The sequence below is a fragment of the Pogoniulus pusillus genome, chromosome 7, assembly GCF_015220805.1.
Source record: "Pogoniulus pusillus isolate bPogPus1 chromosome 7, bPogPus1.pri, whole genome shotgun sequence".
In the NCBI taxonomy this organism is placed as follows: Eukaryota; Metazoa; Chordata; class Aves; order Piciformes; family Lybiidae; genus Pogoniulus; species Pogoniulus pusillus.
Window position 1 is genome coordinate 14462614 of NC_087270.1, and position 26387 is coordinate 14489000.

The following is a 26387-nucleotide window of genomic DNA, read 5'->3' on the forward strand; positions in this document are numbered from 1 at the left end:
TCATTTAATGGTCATCAGAATTAGACCACACACAATTCAAGTGAGTTTGTGCAATAAGTATTCAGAAGCCTTATTCTTCCCAGCTGTCATCTGAACTGGAGCAATGTTTGTCTTGTTTTGCACTTACTGCTGAAGAGAGATACCCATACCTATAGGTACCTGAATGCAGCTACAGCTGCTGTATTATCAACCACATTTGCAGTATAATTCCTTACAAGTTTTGGCTACAAACTGCACCCACAGCGTGGCTCCACGTGAATTATATCCCTTTACTCTTCCAGGATAAAAAAAAGTGCTTACCTTCACAGTTGATTCTATCACTGCTTAACTCAAAGCCTGGATTGCATTGACAGATGAAAGAACCCAGTATATTGTAACACTGTTGCGCACATGGGTTATTGGCATCGCATTCGTTTATGTCTGAAAGGAAAAATGACAGGTCTTTATCTTAGGTAGCTGGCAATTAGGCTGGCTAAGTGGATTAGTCCTTAGTCTGGGTCTATTGCTTAGCAGCTCAGTTGACAGATCTGCAGTCACTACAGAATAATGTCAGATCTATGCTTTACATTCCATGTAGAAAAAAAGATTATTTTTCCAGGAATGAAAGTTATTCTAATGTGTGATGAATTCTTCCAAAAATGTTTAGTGTGGCTATGAAACTCCACATTCCAGCATCGTTTTCAGGTACAAAATGCCAAGTCTCTATAAATAATTGATATAAGAACACACACTGATAAGACCTCTCAGCATGCAGTGGTTAAGATTTATTTGAGCTATTTACTACTCTTAAAATGTGTTCTTTTAAATTCCATTACAATTATAACATAAGCCTTTGAGGCCAGTAGAGCTTTGCAATTCTCCTGGACTGTACTGGGGGAAGGTATATTTCTGTGCCCACTCTTAAGAACGTACGTGAGAACATTGTGGTATGAGAAGCAATTTTTAATGGGATGTTTATATAACCATAATCATCTCTGGAATCTATAACACTTGTTTTCACAGGCTGTTGATTAACTGCTACTCCTCCATCATTTACTCTGCATTTATTCTCGAGATTTTAGTGTGCTTTCCTTTGTATTCCTCCCCTGCACGTATTCCATTCATATTTGTGTTTATCAGATACAACTATTAGAGAGCTCCATTTGAAAAAAAAACCACATCAGCTTATGGCTTTCGCAAATGCTTATAAGTGTAAGCAACACTCAGTCATTTATAACTACCACTACAAGCTGACAATTAAGATCAGGCATTCACAAAATCTAAAACATTGGGGAGGATATTAATGCTCTATATAATGAAACTCCTAGTCCTGAAAATGAATGATAATAAGGGAAAACTGATTGGAAAGTGTTTTCTTCCTTCTTTTGATTAATTCCTGGCAACAGTGGAAAGAATCTACATCATGACAGTGCTAGCAGAAAGAATAAATAACTAGTCAAATCCCCAATTCTGTTTGTATTCTTTCCGAGAGAGATTGACCCCCTTTCAATATATGTAAAAGCTGTAATGTAAGTGTGATGGGTACAGTTGTCAAGTACCACTCCTGCCAGTTGACTGCTGAATACAGACCCATTACATCAGCCATTCTTTCACAGATATCCTTCTAAATAGTTACTTTACTTTTCCAACTCCGAGTGTGCCTGATTAGGTTAGGATATTAGCAACTCAGAAAACGTGTCTTTTGGTGAAGTACTCATCAAACTAGAAGGTGTTACAGATTTGTCAGTGTAACTGAAAGAAATGCATCTTGCATTTAAGCTATAGAAAGGGTAACAACCTACTTGTCAAGGGAGGATCACATCTGAAGAGTCACTCTTCCTTAGTGACCTTTGTTTTAATTTTTAACATGATTTTCCAGGTAATCAAGGGTGACATTTATAGCTGCTTGCTTTCCTTACTATGTTTATCTTGGGCTGAGGATAACTACACTTAACTGCAGAGGTATAGTACTGCTTCCCTGGATTCCCATTTCTAGCCTTCATGTTGCATGAACTGGGAATAATATCATGAAAACCAATGATAATGCAAAGTGATCCACCAGAACTTAAAAATAATTGACTCTATAATTAAATGGTGAATATAACCTTCCAGCTGCAAAACTAGATGGTCTTCAGAAACCTGCTGGACCAACAAAATAACAGGTTTTCAATAAGACTCCAGTTTTCTTTCTAACCCTTCTGTATTTCTCAGATCACTTGCAGGAGAGCCTCTCAGTACAGAAACTGATACACCTTATGGGTTGGTTGGTATTTATTCCATTTAAGTTGGGATAAAGATACTTAAATTTCAAATGTGGTTAAGTCATGTGTCAGTGTTTGATCTATAGTGAGTGAGCTCATGTGTGAGAAGTCTTTGTATGTGTTGTGCAGAGAAGCTCTTACCTACACAAGTGTGGTTGTTGGACGCGAGCTGGAAACCAGCATTGCATTGGCAGTAATAGGAACCAGGAGTGTTCATGCATCGATGGTGGCAATATGGAGGCAGGGTGCATTCATCAATGTCTGGGTTATCAAGAAAGAGAAATCAGTTCAAATGAAATCACGGCAGATCACTGCTGCTGCCTTGTGTCCACAGAAATGATAAAGTTAATTGCATTTGATTAAAAGCAAGGAAAAAAGCTTGTGTGAGGAAGGTGCTGCTTCTATAGATATTGACAGGAATACTATTTTCCTTTTAACTTTTCCAGCCATTGAGATCAAGACACATTCCAACTTTACTCAGTTTCACAGTATTGCTTAGTCTTGCTATCTATGCGTAGGTAAGGTACAGAATATTTTGTTCTGCTTTTCAACTCAAATTTCTCCTGATCAGACAGAAAATATGGCTTGCAACTCTTGTTTTTCCAACAATTTGCACACAGCACTCTTAGCATATACTAAATCCTTGCAGCTCCGTGAGGAAGAGTCCACATTTTCTGTGTGAGTACAGGGGAATGATGAGGATAGATTAGTGGGCCTGGAAAGCAGAGTCTTACTTCTGTGGGAATCCCTCAGAAACTGGCTTGCTCCACAAGGGGCTCCCATTGCTCCTCTTTCCCTGTGTGCCTCTCCTGTGTCCCCTTCCATACACATTCTGGCTGTGGTCTCTGGTGCCAAGGCAGACAATCAGACTGGCTGAAGCTGCTGCTATCTCAGGCAGTATTAACTTTCCACAGACTCTCCTTGCAGATTAGCTCTGAGTTTGGGGTGGAGCAGGTTGCCTTTCCAAGTTTTGGCATTCCTCATGTGCACTGAAGCAGGGTTTTCACCTGCAAACCATACAAAATGTTCAACAGCCCATTTTAAAAAGGTTTACCTTGCCTTCTGGAGGAAATATTGCCTCTATTTATGTCTGAAAATCAGAGGGGGGTTTATTATGCCATGGTGGTGATGGTGCATGTATGTACAACAGCCATCTTTAGTGCTAGCCTGCTTGAGCTTGATGAAGAAATCCATGCCGTGTTCTGTACATGTACACAATGCAAGATTTCAAAGGCTCAGTGCTCAGACAAATAAGACCACTTTTCACTGGAACAAAGAAAGGCACTTCCCATATCCATGCCAGATCTTGAGTTTCCTACCCCCAGCTGTTTCCACCATAGATGTGTTTAAAAAGAGGCCAAGACTTTTTTTTTTTCCTTTTTTAATAAGGAGAGTGTTTGATCTGTTATCAAGCAAAAAAATAATCTGCAGAAGTTAACCCTTTCTTTGTCAAATTTGCTATCACTGTGGCTAAACAGCACAGTGTTTTGGATGGTTCTGAATGAAAAGGTTTATGCTGGAAAATTCCTGGCTATCAGTACAGTAGCAATTATAACTTTTGTTGCAGGGAGAAATTTGGAAGTTGAAGTGGAATATATTAGGAAGCATGGGAGAGCTGAACTGAGCTCTTACAAACTGCTGTTTAAAGATCTGATTGTACAATACAGACATAGGAGCAATACTTTACTGCTCAGGCACCGTGTTTAAGCATATGAATGCTTCCTGGATCGGACTCTAATTCAGTGGAAGCTTTCCGTGTGGGATTAGGCACATCAGCTCCATATAGATCCATAGGGCCAAGTTTTCTGCTTGAAGTAATGCTGGAAAATAATTAATTTTATCTGTATTCCTGTGGTTCAGAAAAGACTAATTTTGTAGTATATGAACAAGCAAATGTAAAACAAGTATTACTGAATTAGTAATAAAATCAATTAATTGTTAGAATCGAGTCCTTTCCTCCCACTATATTAAAGCCAAAAGAGTATGGAAAAATGTCTTTCAAATTTGAGAAATATTTCCTCCCATATGGAGAACCTCTAACAAGACCTGGCCCCAAGAACATTTTCTGTCTGAGTTGTTATAAAATCCCTGAAGACAGGCTTTATTCTGAAATGCTGACAGTACTAAGTGTAGGGACGTACTTACAATTTAAGTCAGTGTGTAATATGTAAAACAGGTGTTATTCTTGGTTTTGACCTAAATAGGAGAAGGGGAATTCCACTTTCCAGACAACTTTGTGTATGAATTTAAATACATAAAATGTATTCATCTAGAGATAGAAGGGTGCATCATTCTGCTGCTTTTCTTTTCAGTGCTGTACTGTGTGTCCCATGGGACTTGCAGGTAGTACCATAGGTCTTGACATTAAAAGTGCTATTACAGAGCAAATAATATACTTTACCTGCTCAAACAAATCTAAGTAAACCCCAGATATTAAAAAAAAATCAATGACTTGTCAAAAGTATTCCTCTACCTATATTCCAAACTACTTATCCTACTCTTGCATAGAGAATGGAAAGAAATCACCAGTTTGACAGTTCAGGGCCTGATCCACATGTCTTAGGAAAGAGATAAGAACGTTTTGGTTGATTTCTTCAGCCTTTGGCTCAGAACTCTAAAGAGAGCCATGCCCAGAAATGTCAGTCTGGATGTGTTCTGAATTTTTCCCAATTTCCTTCTTGCTGATCTTGTTAGGCAGTGACTATCTGTGGCCTTTACAAAGCTTTTTGAAAGACATTAGAAATATTTTTTAACACTTTAAAATCTCTAACACAAAGGAAAAGAGGAAAACCTGAAGTTCTGTTATTCTTGTTCTGCTGGGGACAAAAAACCCAACAAATGCTTTTCTCCCAGGCTGCATAAATGCAGTATTGTGTCTTATTCAAGAGCACCTCTTAAATCACCTCATGATGTACAAATTTGCTTGTCTTACTCCACAGTTGTTTTTATTATCTCTGACAAAGCTAAGGCTTAAGGCTGGAGTTCCTATAAAAGCAATTAATCCATTGAAATTACTATTAGAGAGGTGTTAAATAAAGGCTGAAGGAGGACTGCAGAAACGTAGTAATGGCACTTTTGCACAAAGGCCCCAAAAGAGGATGGAATAGTAGCGATACAATGTTTACACTGCCTGGATTTAATTTAATGCTATACTTGTATAGGTCCCAAGGGTGCTGATAGTTTATTTAGGCACACAGAATAAAGTGTAGTGGTTTACATGTTGCAAATACCATATACCTGCTTTCAGAATTTCCATCTCTAATTTATACTTGTAAAACTGAAACAGGCTGTGCCATGTGGCTCTGCAGAGTAGGGATTTAAGTCTGTGTGAAGGTAGCACTTTGTCCTGCAGATCTGGATTTAAGGCTCTCTGAGGTCAGTGGAAAGACATGCTTTGGTTGCTGCTATAGCAGAGTTAGGACTGTATCTGGGGCTTTAAACAACACCCCATACACACAATAAACACAATGGTAACTATTAGGAAAATTAATCTGAAGCTCGATCTCAAGTGTTGTTTATACTTAAGCATGTTTTAGTGATTAATTATTGTGATAAAGTGATTATCATGGCACAAACTTATAGCTATCATAGAACCATAGAATCGGTCAGGGTTGGAAGGAACCACAAGTATCATCTAGTTCCAACCCTCCCGCCATGGGCAGGGACACCCTACCCTCGATCAGGCTGGCCTTAAACACCTCCAGGGATGGGGCCTCAACCACCTCCTATTTTACAGTATACATACCTATACATTTTATAATCAATATAAAGTTTGTAACTGAATGAAAAAAAAAATTTAGTCTAGAGCAACACTTACCCATGCATTGGTCCCCTCGTTTCTGATAGCCTGGAGGACACTGGCAGCTGAAGGACCCTCTTAAATTGACACATACTTGGTCAGCTCTACAATTATGGGTTCCAGTTGCACATTCATCTATATCTTTATAAGAAAGGCAAATACAATATTAGTCATAAAGTTTACTTCAAATATTTTGCCTGTGGAAATGCTTTATGCATCTTCAAGCTACCTATAAGAGAACACAGAAAAGTTCAAATGTACTCCAAAGTTGTAGTCCCAATGTTTATTCCATTTGCAGGATAACAGCAAACCTTAGCCTATTTCTAATTGCTTTTAATTCTGATACATTGCCTTTGGAAATATTTTCAGATATTTTAAGCGTTCACTTTTATTTATCAAATACCATTAATAGTTTGTACCTGTTGCTATAAAACTTTCTGTAAATGCCTTGCAACTTTATCGTATTTAGTCACTTAACTATTTTGTTGTTATGTTGTTATTTGGTTTTGGGTTTTTTTCCCAAGCTGGTTGTTTGTTGCATGCTGAATTACTCTGGGACATTTCAGCACAGTTCATCCCTTTGTCAAGAATGAGATGAGTTAGAAATATGTTGTTTTGCTGATACTAAAAATACTTTTTTGCACGGTTCCTGTGCTCCATACTCTGGACAAGGACTTGGAACTTGATGTGTGGTGGCCTTCTCATCAGGAAAGATCTACCTCTTGTCATTGCCGTGAAAATTCCCTTAATTCAATCAATCAAGGAAAGGCTCTGGAAACAGCTTAGTTATGTATTCGAACAATATAGCTAAGAATGCAAACACTAGACAGATACTTTTCAATGTAATTCAAGCAGCTTTTAGTTCAGACTAAATACAGGTTTATACAAGTATAAACCAAACATTTCTGATTTTGCCTATTCATTATAACTGCTGGAGGTACTTAACGATAATTAAACTGCATGTGCTGACAAATGGTTTGCTTGAAATGAAATTACAATTTGCTTTCTCATCTGAACATCCAAATTGTTGGAGAGCTTTTTATTGTAACCTGACACAGTACAGTGAAAGGGCTTTTTAATTTTGGCATTGTACACAATTTGGAGACGCTAGGCTGAATAAACAAATTCCTTAAAACTTATGATTTCTAGTTTACAAATCTCAGCTGACCTTGCTATTTGTATAGGCACTGGGGACGTTAGAACATCACCAGTGGCAGATTCTGGGTGGTGCTTTGGAAAAAATGATGGATTCTTTCTCATAGCAAATGAAAACAACTTTGACCACAAGATTCAATAAATAATAGACCATGAACAGTTTGAATTAATTCTTAATGCCTCCCCTTTCCCCAAATGTTCAAGTATTTTACATATATCTTCTCTTTATCTGACAGGGAAAATAAAGTCCATTTCTGTTACCCTGTTCTTTGCATTTCTGCATAGTATCAGTCCTAAAGTTAATGCAGGACTTGCTGACTGCATTGCTCTGTACTGACAGCTGAAAAGCACATTCTCAGGTGTAAAGACTTTCAGAAACTGTAGCTGGCTGCCTCATACCAACCTGACACATCATTAAACACCTGAGCCAAAGCTTGGTGAAGTTTAATACAAGTCTTTGCAGAGACTTCACTGGACTTTGCATTCCTCTTAGTTTCTACTAAAGTTGAAAATAAAATGGCTGTAATACTCTCATAGTCTAGGTTTGGTTTGGGTTTTTGTTTTTGCTTTTTTGTTTGCAGAAGGTGCTGGAACTAAGTTTACTTGATCTTTAAGGGCTTTATAGCTAAGCAAACTTGATGAGAGGCTTTTTTTTTTGTGTGTGTGTATTAGTTAAAATACATTAAGTCCTTATGCTGCCATTTGCATCCATTGCTTTATTTCCATTCAGTTTAGTTTCTATGGAGTCACAAGCCACTCCAGAAAAAAAATGAAGCAAATAAGATTGACTTATGCACTCAGGGTCTTTGATTTTTCCCAATGGTAAGTTCAGTTTGAAAAAGCAGTTATTCAAAAGTAATGTTTGTCTCCTAGCTGCGTCCTTGTTGAGAACCTCATGGAGGATTTAATGTTATGGCCCAAAAGATTTGTGTGAGAACAAGCTTTCCTTAAAACTTGTTTTAAAGAATCCTTTAGAACTCTCCTAAACTTCTCAAAGTTAGGATCCTGATCTGAGTTGCATGTTAGGTATGACTGTATGTCCTGTCTCTTTTCTACATGTCTTGAAAGTGCATATTGTGGTATACGCTCAGTGGGCTTCAGAAGAGCTGCAACATCTTGGTACTTTTTGCAATTTTGACTGTCTTTCATTGATATGTGAGCCCCCAGGAAAGCTAGAAAGGAAGTATTGATGGGAATTCTTTGGAATTTAGTCCTTTTTTTTGGTGCAATTTACTGAATGACCTAAGGTGGGAAATGAAATTGGACAGGAGAGCAGCTTCCAGTCTTCACTGCTTGAAGCAGTACTGCTCACATCTATGCACAGAAATTAGTAATGTTAGAGGAAGGCTTATGGCTTTTAGGTGATATTTAAGTGCTTCAAGCGCAGCATTGTGGGAGAACAACAGGCAGCTAGAAAGGTTTCAGGGCTGGAACATTCAGTTCTGAAATCTCTACTATTGCAACAATCTACTGCAGTGACTGATAGAAGGATGAGGAAGCAAGTGGAAGATTTGAGTGCTGAAGGCAGTGCCAAATGTGAATTGTATTGGTGTGATACCAGAAGCAGCCCAGCCCTTGTGGAGTACAGAAAGAAGCACTAGTGGGATTTGCAATGTTATATTACTGCACAGATCTCTGCATCTATGCCTTTGAGTGAGGCTCAAAGACAAGTCTTCAGCTTCTTGGCATTTGTGTGACCTAAATCATCTCCTGTTAGAGAAACACTCTGTTTTCTAACTGTCTTGAGAGTTACTGAAGCAATAGAGGAGTGGAAATCATAGGAAGGAAGCAACATCAATGTTGGAGGTCTTGGGCTGAGGCTGATGAGCTCCATTTTTCTCTGGGATAGCAGAGGCAAAGTTATCTATCAATACATGCACACAATTTTCTCTATGAAATAGCACAATCTTACATTGGTGATACCATTATTGATCTGGGACTCCCACTATTTATCTGTAATTCAGACTATTTATCTGTAAGTCTTTAAGGTCTAGTTGAACTCTGGTCTGAAGCTTTCAGATTGTTTTTTCCTGTTGTGTCCCCTCATTAACATCCAGGTATTCATTTCATTATTCTAAGGACTTTTTAATCCCCCAGTTTTAACCAGACTTTTCCAATCCATTAAATTCCTAGCCTGTTTATCATAACCTACAGAGTGCCCTCCGATTCTGTGACGGTGACCTGGAAGCTGCATGAATTCCTGCTTTTAATCTGTATCAAATGCAGGGGTGAGATGGTGGTCACACAAAGCACCTGTTTTTCCTTAAAGTTTGCCATCTTGTTCTCTTTGATATTCCTTGGTAAAATCCCTGGACTGTTCCCTGTGCAACCGGTATTGGGAATCCATACTTCTGATTTCTGCTTGCTGCAGACATCCATAACCAGACTGATGTGGTGAAGGCATCTGGGGCAAAGGTGTGATGGAAACTTTTACAGGAACATCACAGTGTTCACCAGCTGTAATCTGAAGAGGGAGATAAATTTGTCTGACCTTTCCTCTCTAGCACAAACATTTAATAATATGTGCTCCATGCATGTGTATTTATAATTAAAAATAAACAAAACAACAAGACACTGCTGCACACACTTGTCTCTCTGGGGAGAGGGTGAGAACAAACATGTGACAGATGTTTGTCATGTTGCTTAATGCACTACTGGAAAGCACTCAAGATACCACAGTGATGAGTGCAGTATAAGAAACAGATCTAGAAAGAAAAAATGGACTTTTACAAACTCATTCTTGAGCATCTTTCCTCTGCATTCTCTCCTCCAAGTTTAGTGTCATCATGATAAAGTTTGTTTCCATTAAGTGTTTCAGCAACTGATGCAATAGCTGAAGATTCTGCCTTAAGCAAGTATCTTGTAAGCTGTACCTGAAAATGCTCTCAACTCATTTGTCATTAGATTTGTTTAAATTAATTTCTAGATGCTACACAAATGTTCAGGTAGGAAATGTAAATTACAATGGTAATAGGTAATGAAAATGATCCTTTCTTTTAACATTATCCTTCCCCTCCCCCCAAGTCTCAGATGGCATTTTAACAGGTAAACAAAAGACACAGATAAATACAAGTTTTAAGTTGGTATTCATTTTCTCAGCAACCCAAATGGTATTTGATCATGTGACTTGTGAAACAGATTAATTCTCAAACTCAGTGCATCTCTGAGTCTAAGATGTTGCTAAGATTTTTATTTCCAGACAGTTATCCTTTGGACAGTTACAGCCTGTGTGGTTGGAAGATTTCCTTTGAAATAGCCTGGGTGTCTCTAACAGTCTTTTACAAATGGATCTTACAGTCAGTTTATCTTCAGTATCTTGGTTGTTGTAACAATTAAACTCTCTGAATAACGTAGTGTTTCAATAGGTCACTCAAAAGCAAACTTGAAATAGCTACAGAAAAAAAAACCAAATATGTAATACATATTTGAATACTTAGTTTCCATATGTTTTTTATAGGTGCAGATTCTTACACTGAAAGAATGTGACAGTTTCAAAGTCAATTACCTGGGGGAACAACCTCCCCCAGGTTCTCTGAGCAGTCTGAATTCAGATCCATTAAGCATCATGACAGAGTCTTTAGTTATAGGAATGTCATATTCTGATTTTCCTGCAGATTTGTGCTTGGTCAAACTCTACCATTCCCAAAATAGGTATGGTCTTCTATCAAGTTGCAGTGATTACTGTTAAGTAAAACCCTTGAAAAGGAGTCAGTCATTAGAGATGTAGGGGGAGGAATGTTATGATTAAGGACACTGGTGTCTCAAATTACATGTAAGCTGCACTGCTCTTTCAGGAATAGTTACAGAAGTCCTCAACCATACCATGGTAAATATGGCCATCAGACACCAGTAATTCATTCTAAGATGCCTTTTGCAGCAGCTTCCAGGGCTACTGGAGAAGGCTCATTTTAGCAGACCTTCATATTGATAACTACTTGCAGGTTAAGATAATGTTCTGATTTCCCTAGGCCACTCTCTGGAGATATCAGGGTGCTACAGAAACAATGTGAGTACTATGGAGGGCAGCAGAACTTGCTCCTATGTTCCTTCAGAATAGAAATTGACTTGCACTTCATAGTTTTAATTCCACAGCTTCACTAATAGCTATACCCAGTGATTCCCTCATTTTCCAAAAATGTACCCACACTCCCTCTTGAAGTGATTTACACAATTATGTCCTTCCACTGCTGATTTTGGCAGGCTGCTCTTATTTCAACCACCAGTTGTGTGCAAAAATTTTGCCTGACCTGATTTTTAGCTACAGCTTTCTCTAACTCTGGTTTATGGTTCCCTGTTTTAGAGCTAGTTAGTTCTTCTTTTTCTCTTCTGCAGTCCACTCTGTCAGGCTCTTATCTACATCCATAAAATTCTTTCTGATCTCTCTTTCTGAGCTACAAACCTGGCTCTGGTCCCTCATACTGTGACTCATTTTTCCCAAGCCCTCTGACTTGTGCTGCCTGCTCACTTAGGCAACAGTTTAATCTCTGTAAATTTCTTTGTATCTTATGAGAAGTACATAAATCCACAAGATGCATTTAACCAATGCTTCAAGCTTTTGTAGAAAACAATGCAGTCCTCCACAGGTATCCTTCATCATATATAAGTCATTGAAACATTTTCTCCTTTAGCTGATATATGTAGGCTGTGCTGAGAGCTAGACAACTTTCTTAACTAGCTCAAGTATGCCTTATTCTTGTGACTGAAGTTCTCACCTTCTTGCTGTTCGCTGATTCTCAACATACTGCAATTTATTACACCACGTTCACAATCTCCTACTTGGTGTATATATTCATCTGTTCAAATCACAAGATGTTTGTAGGTTGCTTTATTCTAGACTGTAGCAATCTTGTAAACAGAATATTCTATCAGATCCAAAAAAGGCCCCTTAAAGTGACTTTATGGGATTCAAATTCTTATTTCTACCCCCACTGAGCAGCAACAATTGATCAGCTTCTGAATGGTTTATACAAATTTAAACTGAATTCTACCCATGTTGCACTTGTCACTGACTCCAGTGAAGCAATTCTCCATTTGTTTTCAATGTAAATTATAAATATTTTAGTTAATCAGTTTAATTTTTTGGGGGTCTCAGTGTGAGTGAGAAATAAAATGCCTGGGTCTGTTTTCCTAGTAGATTCAGCTGACCTGAAAACACTGCCTTCCATGTAAGTAACGGCACCAGTGAGTCTGGTATCGGGCATACAATGGTCTGCATGGTGATGCAGGTATCTTGGACAGCTTAACTTCAAGATTCTGCAAAACTTTTCCCTTTCTGTCCCCTTTGTTAACTTTTGTTCTTCTGTAAGGCATTTTACAGAAATATATTTCAGAATTAACCAGTCAAAGGTAAAATAACTGAAGGAATTAGACCACTACAGTTCTTCCATGAGTATGAGTTTGCTTTATTTTACTGAATATATTTTTCCTTATTTATGTTTCTTATATTGTTCTTGCAACTGAAGCCAAGCTCACTGCTATGTTGTTTCCTGGATCCTCCCTGATCCTTTCTTACACATAGGAACAACATTAGCAACTTCCAAATTCCCTGGTTCCCTCCCTGGCCTTAGCAAGCTATCAACAATTTCTGTCAAAGGCTTTTCTATTTCCCTTGCTACTTCCTTCAACATTTGGGATGTTATTCATCTGGGCTGGATGCCCAGAGAACTTTTAACTCATTGGAGTGGGGAAGCTGCACTTTGCTGTGGTAAATGCGAGCACAAAAGCTGTTACATAACCTGCAGTCTGCAGGTACCAAAAGATAAACTTTAGAGAAATTTCTCAATTCTGGAGTAGCAAAACCTGTTAATAGAGAGACTTGCACTTTAACTGAGCAGTGCAGTCACTGCTCAGTAGTGTCATAAGGTAACTTCTGTGATTCTGTGCAGCTTTGCAGCAGCATGTAAACTCCCTCCTTATTGCCAGTTTTTCTCTTTCCCTTTTGAGTTTTCCTTTGGCCCTTTCATGTTAAGTATATTGGATTGATTGCCCTGGTAACAAGTTTTCACAGTTGAGCAAAGGTAACCTGCACAAATACTTGTTTGCACAGGAAAAATATATGTAAGAGCCAAGACCTACATTTAAGCAAATAAGTGAGGTAAAATGTTTAAATTGAAAAGACTTTCATGAGGAATGGCACAACTTCTATTGGTGTGCTGAAACATTTCCTCTCTCAGATCTGAGGGCACAGCTAAGCAAGTTTCTTGTAAATTTGTCTTTTAGTACTCCCGGACATCATGGCACAACAACATAGAAGTAATGTAAAGCATTAATGTAAAAAGTGTACCAAAAAGCCCCTTGTAGTTCCTTGAAGCTTGTAGTTCCTTGCATGATTTCTGTATTTGAACTGCAAAAGCATTAGCAACTACTGTGAATTCGGGAAAGTCATCCAACCACAGTAACTTCCTGACTCAGGAGGTACAGAAAAGCATCTTTCTATCAACTCAACAGAATTAGTGAGGCATCAAGCTGCAATAATCAAGTCTGTACTACAATATTTTGTCACAATTATGCATTGTCTTTGGTATGTCCAAACTGAATTGGCTTCTCACATAGAATAGCTAAATAGGGGAATGAGATATAGCTGTCAGCACTAGAACATCTCCCACATATTTGGGAGTGGCAGGCAGCTGAAAAAGGGGGGGAAAATGAAAGGATCACAGGATCACAGGATATTAGGGATTGGAAGGGACCCAAGGAGATCATCGAGTCCAACCCCCCCTGCCAGAGCAGGACAATACTATCTAACACAGATCACAAAGGAACACATCCAGACAGGCCTTGAAAGTCTCCAGAGGAGACTGCACAACCTCTCTGGAAGGCCTATTCCAGTGCTCTCTAATCCTTACAGTAAAGAAGTTCCCCCTTGTGTTGAGGCAGAACCTCTTTTGCTGCAACTTATACTCATTGCTCCTCGTCCTATCACAGGGAGCAAGTGAGAAGAGCCTGGAAGAGCCTGTTCCCCCCATGCCCAGCCTTCAGATACTTACAAACATTTATCAAATCACCTCTAAGTCTTCTTTTCTCCAGACTATAAAGTCCCAGGTCTCTCAGCCTCTTCTCATAAGCCATGTCCTCCAGTCCTCTAAACATCTTCGTAGCCCTCCACTGTACTCTCTCCAGCAGATCCCTGTCCCTCTTAAACCGAGGAGCCCAAAACTGAACACAGTATTCAAGGGGCAGAGTAGAGGGGGAGGAGAACCTCCTTTGATCTGCTGGACACACTCCTCCTAATACACTCCTGGATCCCATTGGCCTTCTTGGCCACAAGGGCACATTGCTGTCCCATGGTTAACTTATTATAAACCAGGACCCCCAGGTCCCTCTCCACAGGACTGCTTTCCAGCAGATCACCTCCCAGCCTGTACTGCTGCAGTTTATTATTCCTCCTCAGGTGAAGGACTCTGCACTTGTCCTTGTTGAACTTCATCTGGTTCCTCTGTGCCCACTCTCCAGTCTGTCCAGGTCTCTCTGGATGGCCTCACAGCCTTTGGCTGTATCAGCCAAGCCTCCCAGCTTGGTGTCATCAGCAAACTTGCTGAGCAGACACTCTGTGCCCTCATCATATGTCATTGATGAAGATGTTGAAGAGGACTGGCCCCAGCACTGATCCCTTGGGGCACCACTAGTCACAGCTCTCCAGCTGGACCTGGCACCATTGATCACTACCCTCTGAACTCTATCTTGCAACCAGTTCCTAACCCACCTCACTGTCTGCTCTTCCATCCCACACTTCCTTAGCTTGCCCGCTAAAATGTCATGGGAGATGGTGTCAAAGGCCTTGTTAAGGTCAAGGAGCTTTGAATTGACATGTTACTTCCTTTCTCCTCCACTATGTCTCCATCTGGGATGTTACCTTCCATCTCTAGTCAGTGCTATGCAGTTTGAAAATTAATCTGCAAAGGTAAATGGCATTTAATTCTGAGATTTTTTTTTTTCACTTTGAATATGGAGATGCAATATACAGGATAGAAAAAGCATACTTACAGTTGTCACATTCAGGAGAGCATTTTGGTGGTGACAAGGTAAGGGTGCTAAACCTGAATTGGTGCCCAGATGTATATTCTACACTCCTGTGCCTTCTGCACAGTAGCTGTCCAGGCTGGAAATTGCATCGCAAGTCAGAAAGCCTAATGGTCTACTGCAGCTTACTGTGTGCTTTTCTGGGCTCCATCAGTACAAGCCATGGTTGAACACAGCTTGTAGGAATTTGTTCTGGTAAAAATACCATTCATTATGAAACCACAACCACAGTGAGTTAAATGAATGTGACACATGCAACGCTTCAAAAACACAGTGATGAAAGTGATTATTACTAATAGAAGTGGTATGGCAAATATGACAACAGTAGTCTCATAAATTTAGAAATAGTATTTTCTATCTAATGTTACTTTAACAGGTATTCTTAAAACAAAAATACAGCTATTAAAATATATGTCTTTGTGTCTTCTCAAAAGGAAGAGTACTTTATTCCCAATAGAAGACCACAATGTTAACTATTAAATCTTCCTGCTTGTCAAAAAGAAACACATTCCATTTTTTTGATTGACTTCTATTAATTTAAAACTTGTATTTTTGGCTCTATTTCTGCTTGGGCCATAAATAGAGCAAGCCTTGCTTTCAAGATAAAATCTAATAATTCACTGCAATGTATCTGCAAGTCTCAGAGTGCTTCAAAATGTGAGCTGTCATAATGGTAAACTTTGATTTACATTACAATAGCTTATTTTTACTTTTGGTAGAGTGTTGCCTGCTGTTTCTTTCGTGTGACTTTATGCTAGAGGTCTAACAACTTGTGCTTTTTGGTTCATGCCTGCTGAAGTGAGGATCACCCACCCATGATGACCAATGCACTTGGACTATACTCAAAAACAACAAGGGTGGATTAAACTATTCCATTATTGCAGATGAAAGAGTTCTCTTTGACATCTGGCATATCATCTTCAAAACTGATATGGAACATTTCCATAAATCCAGCTTAACATTGTTTTTGTGAGTGCTCCAAAGTATTTTTAACATGAAGAAATAGCATGCAAACTAATTTCCTATTTGAAAGTAAATGTCTTGTTCTTATTTCTAATTCACTCAGTTACTAAAACGAAAAAAAACCGAGGTTCACTTAACTTGAAGCACACTGTTTTGTTTATTTAAGTTAATGGAAAAGCTAGTCAGTGTTTGATGTAAAGCTGCCCCCTTGCTTGAAAGAAAACCAAACAACTGGTTATGAATTATGAATATCTCCTAATAGTTTCCAGAATTATCTGAAGGATGTATTTTTTTCTTAATTACGTACACTTAGAAGTTCCAAGTTCCCTATTCATTTCCATTTTGTTTATTTCTCTCCTTGGAAACCTCATAAGCATTTTCCTTTAGCTAGGCTTGACTGAACAAAATATTGCCGCTATAACCTGTGATATTAGGGAAATAATGGCCTGAAAGCTCACTGTATTTTTTAATTAGTAACTTGAATAATCAGTTATTCAATCTTTGCAAGCATTTTCACTGGCAGCTGCTGGATCCCTGTAAAGGAAAACACAAACTTCTACCTAAAAAGTGTGGTTTAGACCCCACTTTAAAAATCAGGTTTTACTCTGAGACACCACAGAAAACAGTTCCTGCAGAATATCTTGCTTTTCTTACATGCTGGCATGTCTTCAATTACGTTAGTCCAAACCAGACCATTCCTGTTATGAGGAACCACAGTGTCTCCTCATGGTGAGGGAGGCATCTCCACATGGGAGCTGCTGGTAGAGGTTGTGCAGTGGTGGAGGCAGTCAGGTGAAAACATGGTCTGTGTGGCACCACCATAGTCTTCATGTCTTTCTGACATTAAAGGAAGCTAGTTATCAACTAAACAAAATCACAACATGCACACCAATGCACTCAGTGTCAAATAAGTCATATCCAACACCAGCCTGAAATACAATAGTCTGAGGATTTTGGGGTTTTTTGTGCACTTTGCTAGGTCCTTAAGATAAAAGGGACTTAAAATATAAGACAAGAGACTAAAAATCTTTTATGTAAGGGACCAATTTTAACAATAAAATCTTACTCTCCTTCAGCTTTTGCAGGCTGAATAAGTTGGTTTAGGAACTGTAACTGTAGTTCCCAAGCTGAGAACATTTAAGTTCAAGTCAAGTTCAATAGCAGCTATCAGAAGGAGAAGGTTTATCTAAACGATGATGTTGTTTTTAGCACTAATCATCCTATCTGTTGGCAGTACCAACACTCTGCAATCTCCACAACTCCCTACGTAAATAAGCAAATTCCTGATGCCATTCCAACTTCAGAAATGCCTTTGAAGGCATTATTTAGTTATGACTTTTTCCTTCTTGGTTATGTGATCCTTTTAGTGAGCTGCTGCATGTACCAACATACATTTCTTCTCTTTTAACAAATGTAACTAAAACTTATTTATTTCCAAAGTGTAATTGATGGGCACCTGTTTGTATCTTGCCTTCTTCTGAAACAAGGAATGAAGTGGTTAAAATAAATTCCCTTTCATGCCTTCTACAAGTTTTGAATGATAGAACAATAAAAGCAAATTACGGAAATAAGTACTTAAAAAAGACACATTGGTTGATTTGGTCCAAAGTATACTCTTGGGATGGGAGGGGATTGGAAGAGCTGTGATAGAAAAACATAATGTTCAGGTTGCACAGTTCAAGTGAAGTGAAATGGATGTGCAGAAGTTAAGATTCCTGTGGCAATATCAGTTTGACTAGGCTACAAACAAATAGTTATATGGTACTGATCTAACAAAGCAGTCAGGAACAGTATCTTCTACATTTTTGCGCACCTGTCTTGCCTTAAGAATTCACAATTGCTGTCTCTCCATTTGAACTTAAGTGGGAAATACATTTTTTGGATTCTTTGTGTAATTCTTAACATGAAGAGGGATCAAAATAAAGTTTTAAAAAGGCTTTATTTGAAAGAGAGTACATGCGAGAGGAAGCCTGGCAGCATCAGAGGTGAGGCAGAGGCACTAGTGAAAAAGAAATCTCTTCTTTGAAGATAATAATTAAAAAAAAAAACAAACAAACAAGAGGCAGTGTGAATATTTATGAAGGAAGAAAAATTATCTTCAAAGCTAAAAAGCTGTATCATGCTAGAGGTGACTAAGTGGAAGCCAAGGAAAATAGAGGAAAAAAGCAAGGCACATATATAAGAGCCCTACTGATGTAGCTATTCTTCACTTACAGAAACAGTGTTTATTGAACACTTCATTATAGCTCAAGACTAGCATGATCTAGTTAGATCTAGTTGTTTGATGTTTACTCCTTGACCTGGGAGCTGGTAAGTACCTGCCAATGTATTTTACTACAGTTTTTCTGATTCAAAATATAATCGGAGCTGGTTAGAAGAATGCCTAAATAGCAAGTGCTGATGCAGGACTGCACCCTGTGTAGCACAGGAGAACTTGTCCTGCAGTGGTTGCATGTGCCTGAGACATGGTGAGGGCATGATGTGAGCCCAAGGAAGGCTATGGTGGTCTGTGGGCAAAAGGGGGATGGACAAGAGTAACTGAAGTAAGTTGAGGGTGTGCAGCCCACTGAATATGGTAAGCTGGAGTGGTGCTTGGGAAGTATTTGTTGTTCTTTCAAAAACCTGACAAAAAAAAATCTGAAAACTGAAAATTATTATTATTTTTGGCCCCAAACTAAGATTTTTCTGGGGTTTAGCCACGTTTTTTTCTGTGTTTGGGAACAAAAAAGAACAAAAATACTTTGTTCTTTCAATGAGCCAGTAATAAATAAACCCCAGCATTTAAAAAAACCAGAAGTTTCTTTGGGAAGAGAGAGATATTTTTTCTTCCAAAATTACTTTGCCTTAAAACCGTGATCCACTCTGCTCTCAGGCTGAGGATCTGGCTTCCCAGATGCCTTTAAGCAATCAAGTAGAAGTAGCAACTGGGACAGCTCTTCCTTTTTCCACCCCCTGGCTTTGGCTGGGAAGTTACATGGGTTTGCCTGAGAGTAGATGCTGCACTCCCATAATCCTGGCACTTTTCACTGAAAATGGGATTTCAGCAGGGTTTCCTAGAGTAAGTGGAGTACTCTTGAAGCCTGCTTGCAGGGCTGTCAGGGCAATGAAATGCAGCAACCTGCTTTTGTTTGCCTGAGCATGTGATTTTTTCTTTTCTATTTATTTTTTTTTTACCTTGTGCTCTTCACAGACATCTGGCGAAGCTTAAAAGGTTAGCTTGAGAAGGGAGTGGCTATCATTTGTTTAGAAAATAAACAGAAAAAAGTAGGCCAAATACCAGTAAAGTTCCAGTTTTAAAATATTAAACTAACACACAGCATTGCTGACCTGAAAAGGTCACATGAAGTGGGAGAAAGGATGTATTTAGACTGATTGCCAGGCAGGACGTGGGATCTCTCACTGACTTGGCAATAAATACTTCAGCTCTATTTGCTATTAGTGCTGTTCCTAATTCTCCTTATTTGCTAAGTTCTTATGTTTGACAAGATACATGCTTTATTTTTCCAGTATTTATGTGGTATTAAGCGAGCCTGTAAATCCATTCAGAGAGTAACCAAAGCTTACACCACCCTCTTTTTTCTGCTTTGCCTTTGGTTAGTAGAGAGGATACTCCAAGACCTGGGAAAATGGAAGTTTTAAGGCGTTTTCCTTTGGGGTGTTCTATGAGATAACAGTTATCTATAACATGTTTAAACTTGCTAAATATGGTGGAATAGGACCCTTTGCCTCCAAATTTGTCAGTGAAAGTGAAGAAAGCAATGAGTACTTGAACCACAGCAGGGTTGATACAGTTTCTTTGGAAGAAATCAAGAAATTTGATGAAAATGCTATCATATCTTTCCACAATCTGACTTTAGGGGAATTGGCTAGCATAAAGCAGAAGACCTAACACAGCAGATAAATGATTGCTGCCACATCATCTAAGCACATCATTATCACTGCTGGATGAGATGAAAGCTATTTGCAAATGAACGTCTGCCAGGAGAAAACAGCTCAAGCTTGATCCAGCTCCAGCTGTAATCAATAGGAGCTTTCAACTAAACTAGGGCTTAAAGAACAAACTAACTTATTTTTAAAATGTATTACACTTCAAATTTTGCAAAATTAAAGCTGGAGCTCATAAAAAATGAGGCACAGCAGGATGCAGTGCCTAACAAAGCCCTTTGTTTTACTCCTTGCATTGTCTGATGGTCTTTGAAATCACACTTTCCACTCTGTAAACTCAAGCCCCTAGTTTTCTTTTACCTCCTTAAATCTCCCACTTGTACTTTCCTCCTGTTTTTCCTTCCCTATTCCTCTGGGTTCTGACCTTCTAATATATCAAGGCAGAGAACGTGCTTTTGTTTGTGAAGAGCCAAGTGAGCTTATGGCACCCTATTCATTATATTTATGAATCATATGTAACTCAGTTTTTCTGGTGGCTGTTTGCCCAACGACACTTCTCCCAGCACCTATATTTGCTATTTATACAGTGTAATTTGGTTTATATCAGAAGCTGAGGGAAAGACTTCTGCTTGATATCAGTCATGCCAAATGAAACCTACAGAGAAGCTGTAACCAAAGGAACTCTGTACAGAAGTTGTCTGGGCTGTAATTTTGTTCACGTGAGGGCATGGTAGTGTACATTAGTTGCCAATAAAAACTATCTAAAATAGGTTCAGCTCTATGCAAGTCTTGAGATGATCTTAAAACATGCAAAAGACAGGTAAGCGAGCACCAGGTGGGAAACACACTTCATCAAAACAAAATTTGGTCAGAAAATCATCTCTTGAAATATGGTCATGAAAGGACAAGCAGCTCCTCTTGACAATTCCTTCTACTCCATGCAAGCTGATGAAGTTTCTGGAAGACTACTTTACAACTGAATTAAAGAAAATTGTTGGTTTTGAAACTATTTGTGGTGTGACGAAATGTGGACGTTCCCCAGAATGTGTTGATGTTAAGTAGGCCAAAGCACAGCTAGAGCTTAACCTAGCTACAGCTGTTAAAGACAATAAAAAATGTTTCTATGAATCCATTAACAGGAAAAGGAGGACTAGAGAAAATCTCCATCCCCTATTGAATGAAGAGGGAAACCTAGTGACTAAGGATGAGGAGAAAGCTGAGGTACTCAGTGCCTTTAGCACTGGATCCAGCAGTGCCCTCATGAAGTAGGAGTCAGGGAGGGGAACTGGAATGAGGACATCACAATAAATGAGGAAGTGGTCACTGAGCTGCTGCACCACTTAGATGTACACAAGTCTGTGGGGCCAGATGGGCTGCACCCAAGGGTGCTGAAGGAGTTGGCAGATGTGCTCACCAAGCCACTTACCATTATTTACCATAAGTCCTGGCTGAGTGGGGAGGTGGCAGTGGACTGGAGGGTAGCAAATGTAATAATGCCTATTCACAAGAAGGACAGAAAGGAAGATCTGGGAAACTACAGACATGTCAGTCTGACCTTGGTATCACAGCAAGTCATGGAGCAGGTCACCTCAAATGCCATCATACGTCATAGAGACAACAACCAGGGGATTGGGCCAAGTCTGCCTGGGTTTATGAGGGACAGGTCTTGCCTGACCAACCTGATCTCCTTCTATGACATGATCACCCAGCTACTGGATGAGGGAAAGGCTGTCAATCTTGTACTCCTAGACTTTTGAAAAGCCTTTGATACTGTTCCCCACAAAATTCTTGTAGACAAATTGGCTACTCATGGCTTGGATAAGCACACTGTCTCCTGGAGGGTCCAGAGAGTGGTGTCAAAGGAGTTAAATCCAGTTGGCAGCCAGTCACTAGTGGTGTTCCTCAGGGATCTGCATTGGGACCATTTCTTTTTAACATCTTTATTGACTACCTTGATTCAGAGTGTCATCAGTAGGTTTGCAGTTGACACCAAGTTAGGTGGCAGTGTTGATTTGAATGAGGGTGGAGAGGCTCTTCAGACGGACTTGGATAGGCTAGATCAATGGGGCAACGTTAATGGGATGAGTTTCAACAACACCAAATGCCAGGTCCTGCACTTCAGCCACAACAGCCCCAAGCAATGCTACAGGCTTGGGGCAGTGTGGCTGGAGACCTGCCTGGCAGAAAGGGCTCTGGAGATTGTAATAGACAGGCAGCTGAATATGAGCCAGAAGTGTGCCCAGGCAGCCAAGAGGGCCAACGGCATCTTGGCTTGTATTAAAAATGCTGTGGCCAGCAGGAGTAGGGAGGTGATTGTCCCCTTGGACTCAGCTTTGGTGAGGCCACACCTCGAGTATTGTGTTCAGTTTTGGGCACCGCAATACAAGAGAGACGTGGAGGTGCTGCAGTGGGTCCAGAGGAGGGCAACAGAGATAGTGAAGGATTTAGAGAATAAATCTTATGAGGAGTGCCTGACAGAGCTGGGGATGGTTAGTTTGAGGAAGAGAAGGCTGAGGAGAGACCTCACTGCTGTCTACAACTACCTGAAGGGAAGTTGTTGAGAGGCTAGTGCCACTGAGAAAGTGATCATTTCAGTCCTTAAAGGGTCGCACCAGTATTAGTCATTGCTCTGTGGCAAGAAACTTTTGGCTGTGCGTCACTGGCAGGCACTGAAAAGCACCTACAGCATGGAGACCATTATTCACCTAGAACTGCATAGAGTGGGACAAGTGCTACTACAGACCAGGCTGCTTGCTTCCAGGGATATGCAGGAAGAAACAGGACTTTGTAGCACCATGGGGAAGAAAAGGAGCAGGCCTTGATGGAATCACCGGACAAGAGCTTTTAACACTTTGTGCCATGAGGTTTCTCTTCTCCAGGAAGAAAGATGAGTGGGGAGCTTTAGCCATCTTTCCTGCAAATGTAGCACTGAGGTCCTTCCTTCTCTTAATCCTTTTTTTTTTCAGAGGGTATTTTGCTTGGATTCCAGTCTATTCCATTCCCTTTTTAAAAGGCATGGTTTTTCATTGAGTGTATGAGCTATACTGTCAGGGATATTGCTACAGCCTGTCTGCACCTCAGTATTTCTGAGGGATGCCTAGGATGTTATCAGTACATTGCCCAGTTATCTCTAGCTCTAAGTAGGCACTCATAAATGTTTGATTAAAATCTAATTTACCCTTACCATGACCATTGAAGAGGTTAATGAATGTGTATGAGCCTACAGGGGAACATAAGTGCCTCGTGTGCTGTTGAATACAGGCCAATATTGGTTGGTCAAAATAAATGTTACTCATACATTTTTACAGGGTGGGAGAAGAGATTTCTCATTTTAGACTTTCATCAAAGCTATTGTGAAAAACTGTCAATCACATTCAGGGTTTTCATAGATGTCTTGCTGCCTCAAATGCTTTCCAGATGGGATTTAATTCCAGTGTGATTGACTGTACACTCAACTCGGCTCTGCAGCTTCAGGGGGACGGTCCATGCTATGCTCATTCATTTACTCATGGCAACAAAAAATGACTAGTGGCTCTTTCCTCGTGGAAGTGCTTTTTTAAGTAACTGATGAGGTAAGAGATGAATTGGCAGAAGATGGATCTAGAGGAGACTAACTATTAAAAGTAATTAATGCTGAAAGGAAGTAATACAATTAGAAGGTGGAACAAGGAGATATATACCTGAGTATTATTGAAATGTCCTGTTTATAGTGGAGAAAAAGCAAACATCTACAATCACATTAGTTTCTTACCAATAGGATAAGGGGGAGAATGCTTAACATTCAGAAGCTGAAGAGTTCTAAAGTAAGTTTTTTTTGTGATTTTACCAATCCTGTTATTATTTATCCTACTATGGCTTTTGTTAGCTTGAAAAACTCAAAGCACTCTTGCAGGCTTTCTCCCAGGCTAATCAACTTCACATTCACAGTGTAAGCTTGAGAAACCTGCATTTCTCTGTGCTGGTAGTTTACAGACTGAAAATATGTAGTTTTAAGTAGCCTCAAAACTTTCCTAGATAGCATTTAACCAACTCTGCTGATTTAGAGACTGGCTTGAATTAATGAGCTGCTAAAAATAAATATGCAAAGCACTAGTGGAAGACCAATGACAGGATTAGTTTCCAGCAGTTAGTTTGAAATCCTCTATAGCTATAGCTGTATCTCAACTTGGTTAGAGTCTACCAGAATATTAATATGCTTTGGAGATTTCATGGACAGGCCAAAAGACCAATACGAAAGAAAAGAAATACAATGTCTCAGATAATACTGAGACAGGATCTTCTGAATGGATTTTAAAGTTTCAGAAACACATCAAGAAGTAAAACTAAGGCATGAAAGTTCTTGTATCCCATTATTTTCAAAAGGACTGGGAAGTATTCACTGTGTTTTAGGATCAAGTCCAAAGGATTTTTAAGGAGCTATGTTTCCTTTTCAATGAAAGGAAAATAAAGAGGAAGCGAAGCATAACAGATAAGTAATGGTTGAATACATATTAAACCCCAAAAAATCTTTTCAAAACAAAGAACAATGATCCCTTATCTACAGAACATTCAGTAAATAAATTAATTCTGCATATTGTCCTAAAACTCTTGGGCTTGATTTATTGCTTTTACTTGTGCAGTAACTTTTATTTACCCCACAAGGCTTCATACTTATTGCATGAACATGTGCTTGCCTGAAATGTCCAGTAGTAGAGCACAGAGCTTCTTGAGCCAGAAAATGAAATGAATCTGAGAAGTTCACAGAAAGAACTCTCTGAACATACAACTACGTGTCATTCTGTCCCACACCAGCTATGTCTGCTACATTGTTCTGTTTCTCATAATGAAGAAAAGAGATCTGATTTTCAGGTCATGACACTTTTGCAATTCCATTTCTAGAAGGGGTAAGATCTGTACAGAGACAATCCTGAGAAAATGATTAAGTCAAGCCAGGCATCACTTTTCTTCAGAAGTGGCATGAAGTATCTGGTTAGTAAGAGTGACAATATTTTTTCATCTGTCAAGTGGTTTTGCTCCTATTTAGAATCACCATAAATCATAAACTGTAAAGTACCTTGTTTCCTAAAGAAGCAGCTTTATTTAATTAACATTTTGAAACTCACACTGTGATGTTGTTAATTGTATAGTAGTTTATCCAGGACAACAGTATGAATTGATATTTGCAGTCAGTTTTTGGCACTTCTTGACAGTTTAAGTAAAGCAAAAAGCAATAGAGAGGCACAAAATTATGTGAAGAGTATCTAAAACAGACAGCACTGCTAGACATGAGACAGGCTGGGACACTCAGTAGAATGATCTGAAAACTGTAATTGTCCCAACAATGTAGCAGCAAGCTGAGTAAATAGCACCATTCCATCAGAGCAATGCTAGTCCCTCCTAGCCTTTCAAGCATTTCCTACCCACCCCTCAATAGAATTGGTCTGCACTTGGCATTGCAGGCTTACTCTGGCAAGTTTTTTAGTACGGGGTTTTAAAATAAAAGATCCTAGCAACAAAATGAAGGACTCATTAAGGACAGCATTAAGTAATTGTGTAAATTTTAGGCATGTGCAAAGATGTCAGTGAAATTACTGGGATCCAAATGTGTGCTTTAAACACCAGGACACAACTAAATGTGTCTTAATATGATACCTCCTTAAGTAGAAACATGGGTTTTGTTTATTAAAATCAGTCTTGGCATACTTTTGGTAGTTTAAGAAGTTTGGTGGGCATTTGCATTCAATAGACATCTTTTTTTACTTTTTCCTTTCCAATCTGAAACTGAAAAACGTGGGAACATTCACTTGTAAGAAGAGTTGGGTCATGGGAGGCTAGAAGTGACTTTGAGCTTCTCACTAGCTAATCTGCTTCCCATGAAAATGTTTTAATTCAAACTCAGGGCCACCCCAGAGTTGTGCTTCTTTCCCCTATGGAAACACTTCCTCACTTTCACCTATTTAAAAAAAACAAGCCAGTTTCCCCCTTAAATACAGCATTTTTGCAAAAAAAATCAGTTCTGAATAGTACAATAAAGTGAGAAACAGGAAAGCCCAAGAAGGTGTATTTTTTTAATCTTGTTGAAGAAAACAGAAGGAATGCAAGGCAAATGTTTAGAAGTGTCAAGATGGGAGGTTTTCTCAGGTGAGCTTTTTTCTGCATCTTGTGCCTTCCAGAAGGAAACTGTCATTGGTGACTAGCATTCTCTCAGTGCTACATCAAATTAAATAACAAATAAATCTAAACAGCTTGATTCCTTATATTGAGGGACCAATACAAACCAGCTAGAATGAAATACGAAGGAGAAAAATCTGCATCTTTAGCACATCTCTTTTGTCTGTCTCTATCAA

General features: G+C 39.2%; 1 protein-coding gene across 2 annotated transcripts in view; it reads right to left on the reverse strand.

The window, feature by feature from the left end:
- Positions 1-26387, reverse strand: part of EFEMP1 (EGF containing fibulin extracellular matrix protein 1) — a 51035-nt gene that overhangs the window by 5928 nt on the left and 18720 nt on the right. For both annotated transcript variants that reach the window (XM_064146031.1, XM_064146030.1), the window contains 3 exons: positions 6058-6180; positions 2382-2501; positions 301-420 (listed from right to left, as the gene is read on the reverse strand). In XM_064146031.1, the coding sequence (XP_064002101.1) occupies positions 301-420; positions 2382-2501; positions 6058-6180 (363 nt within the window). The remainder of the gene's footprint in view (positions 1-300; positions 421-2381; positions 2502-6057; positions 6181-26387) is intronic.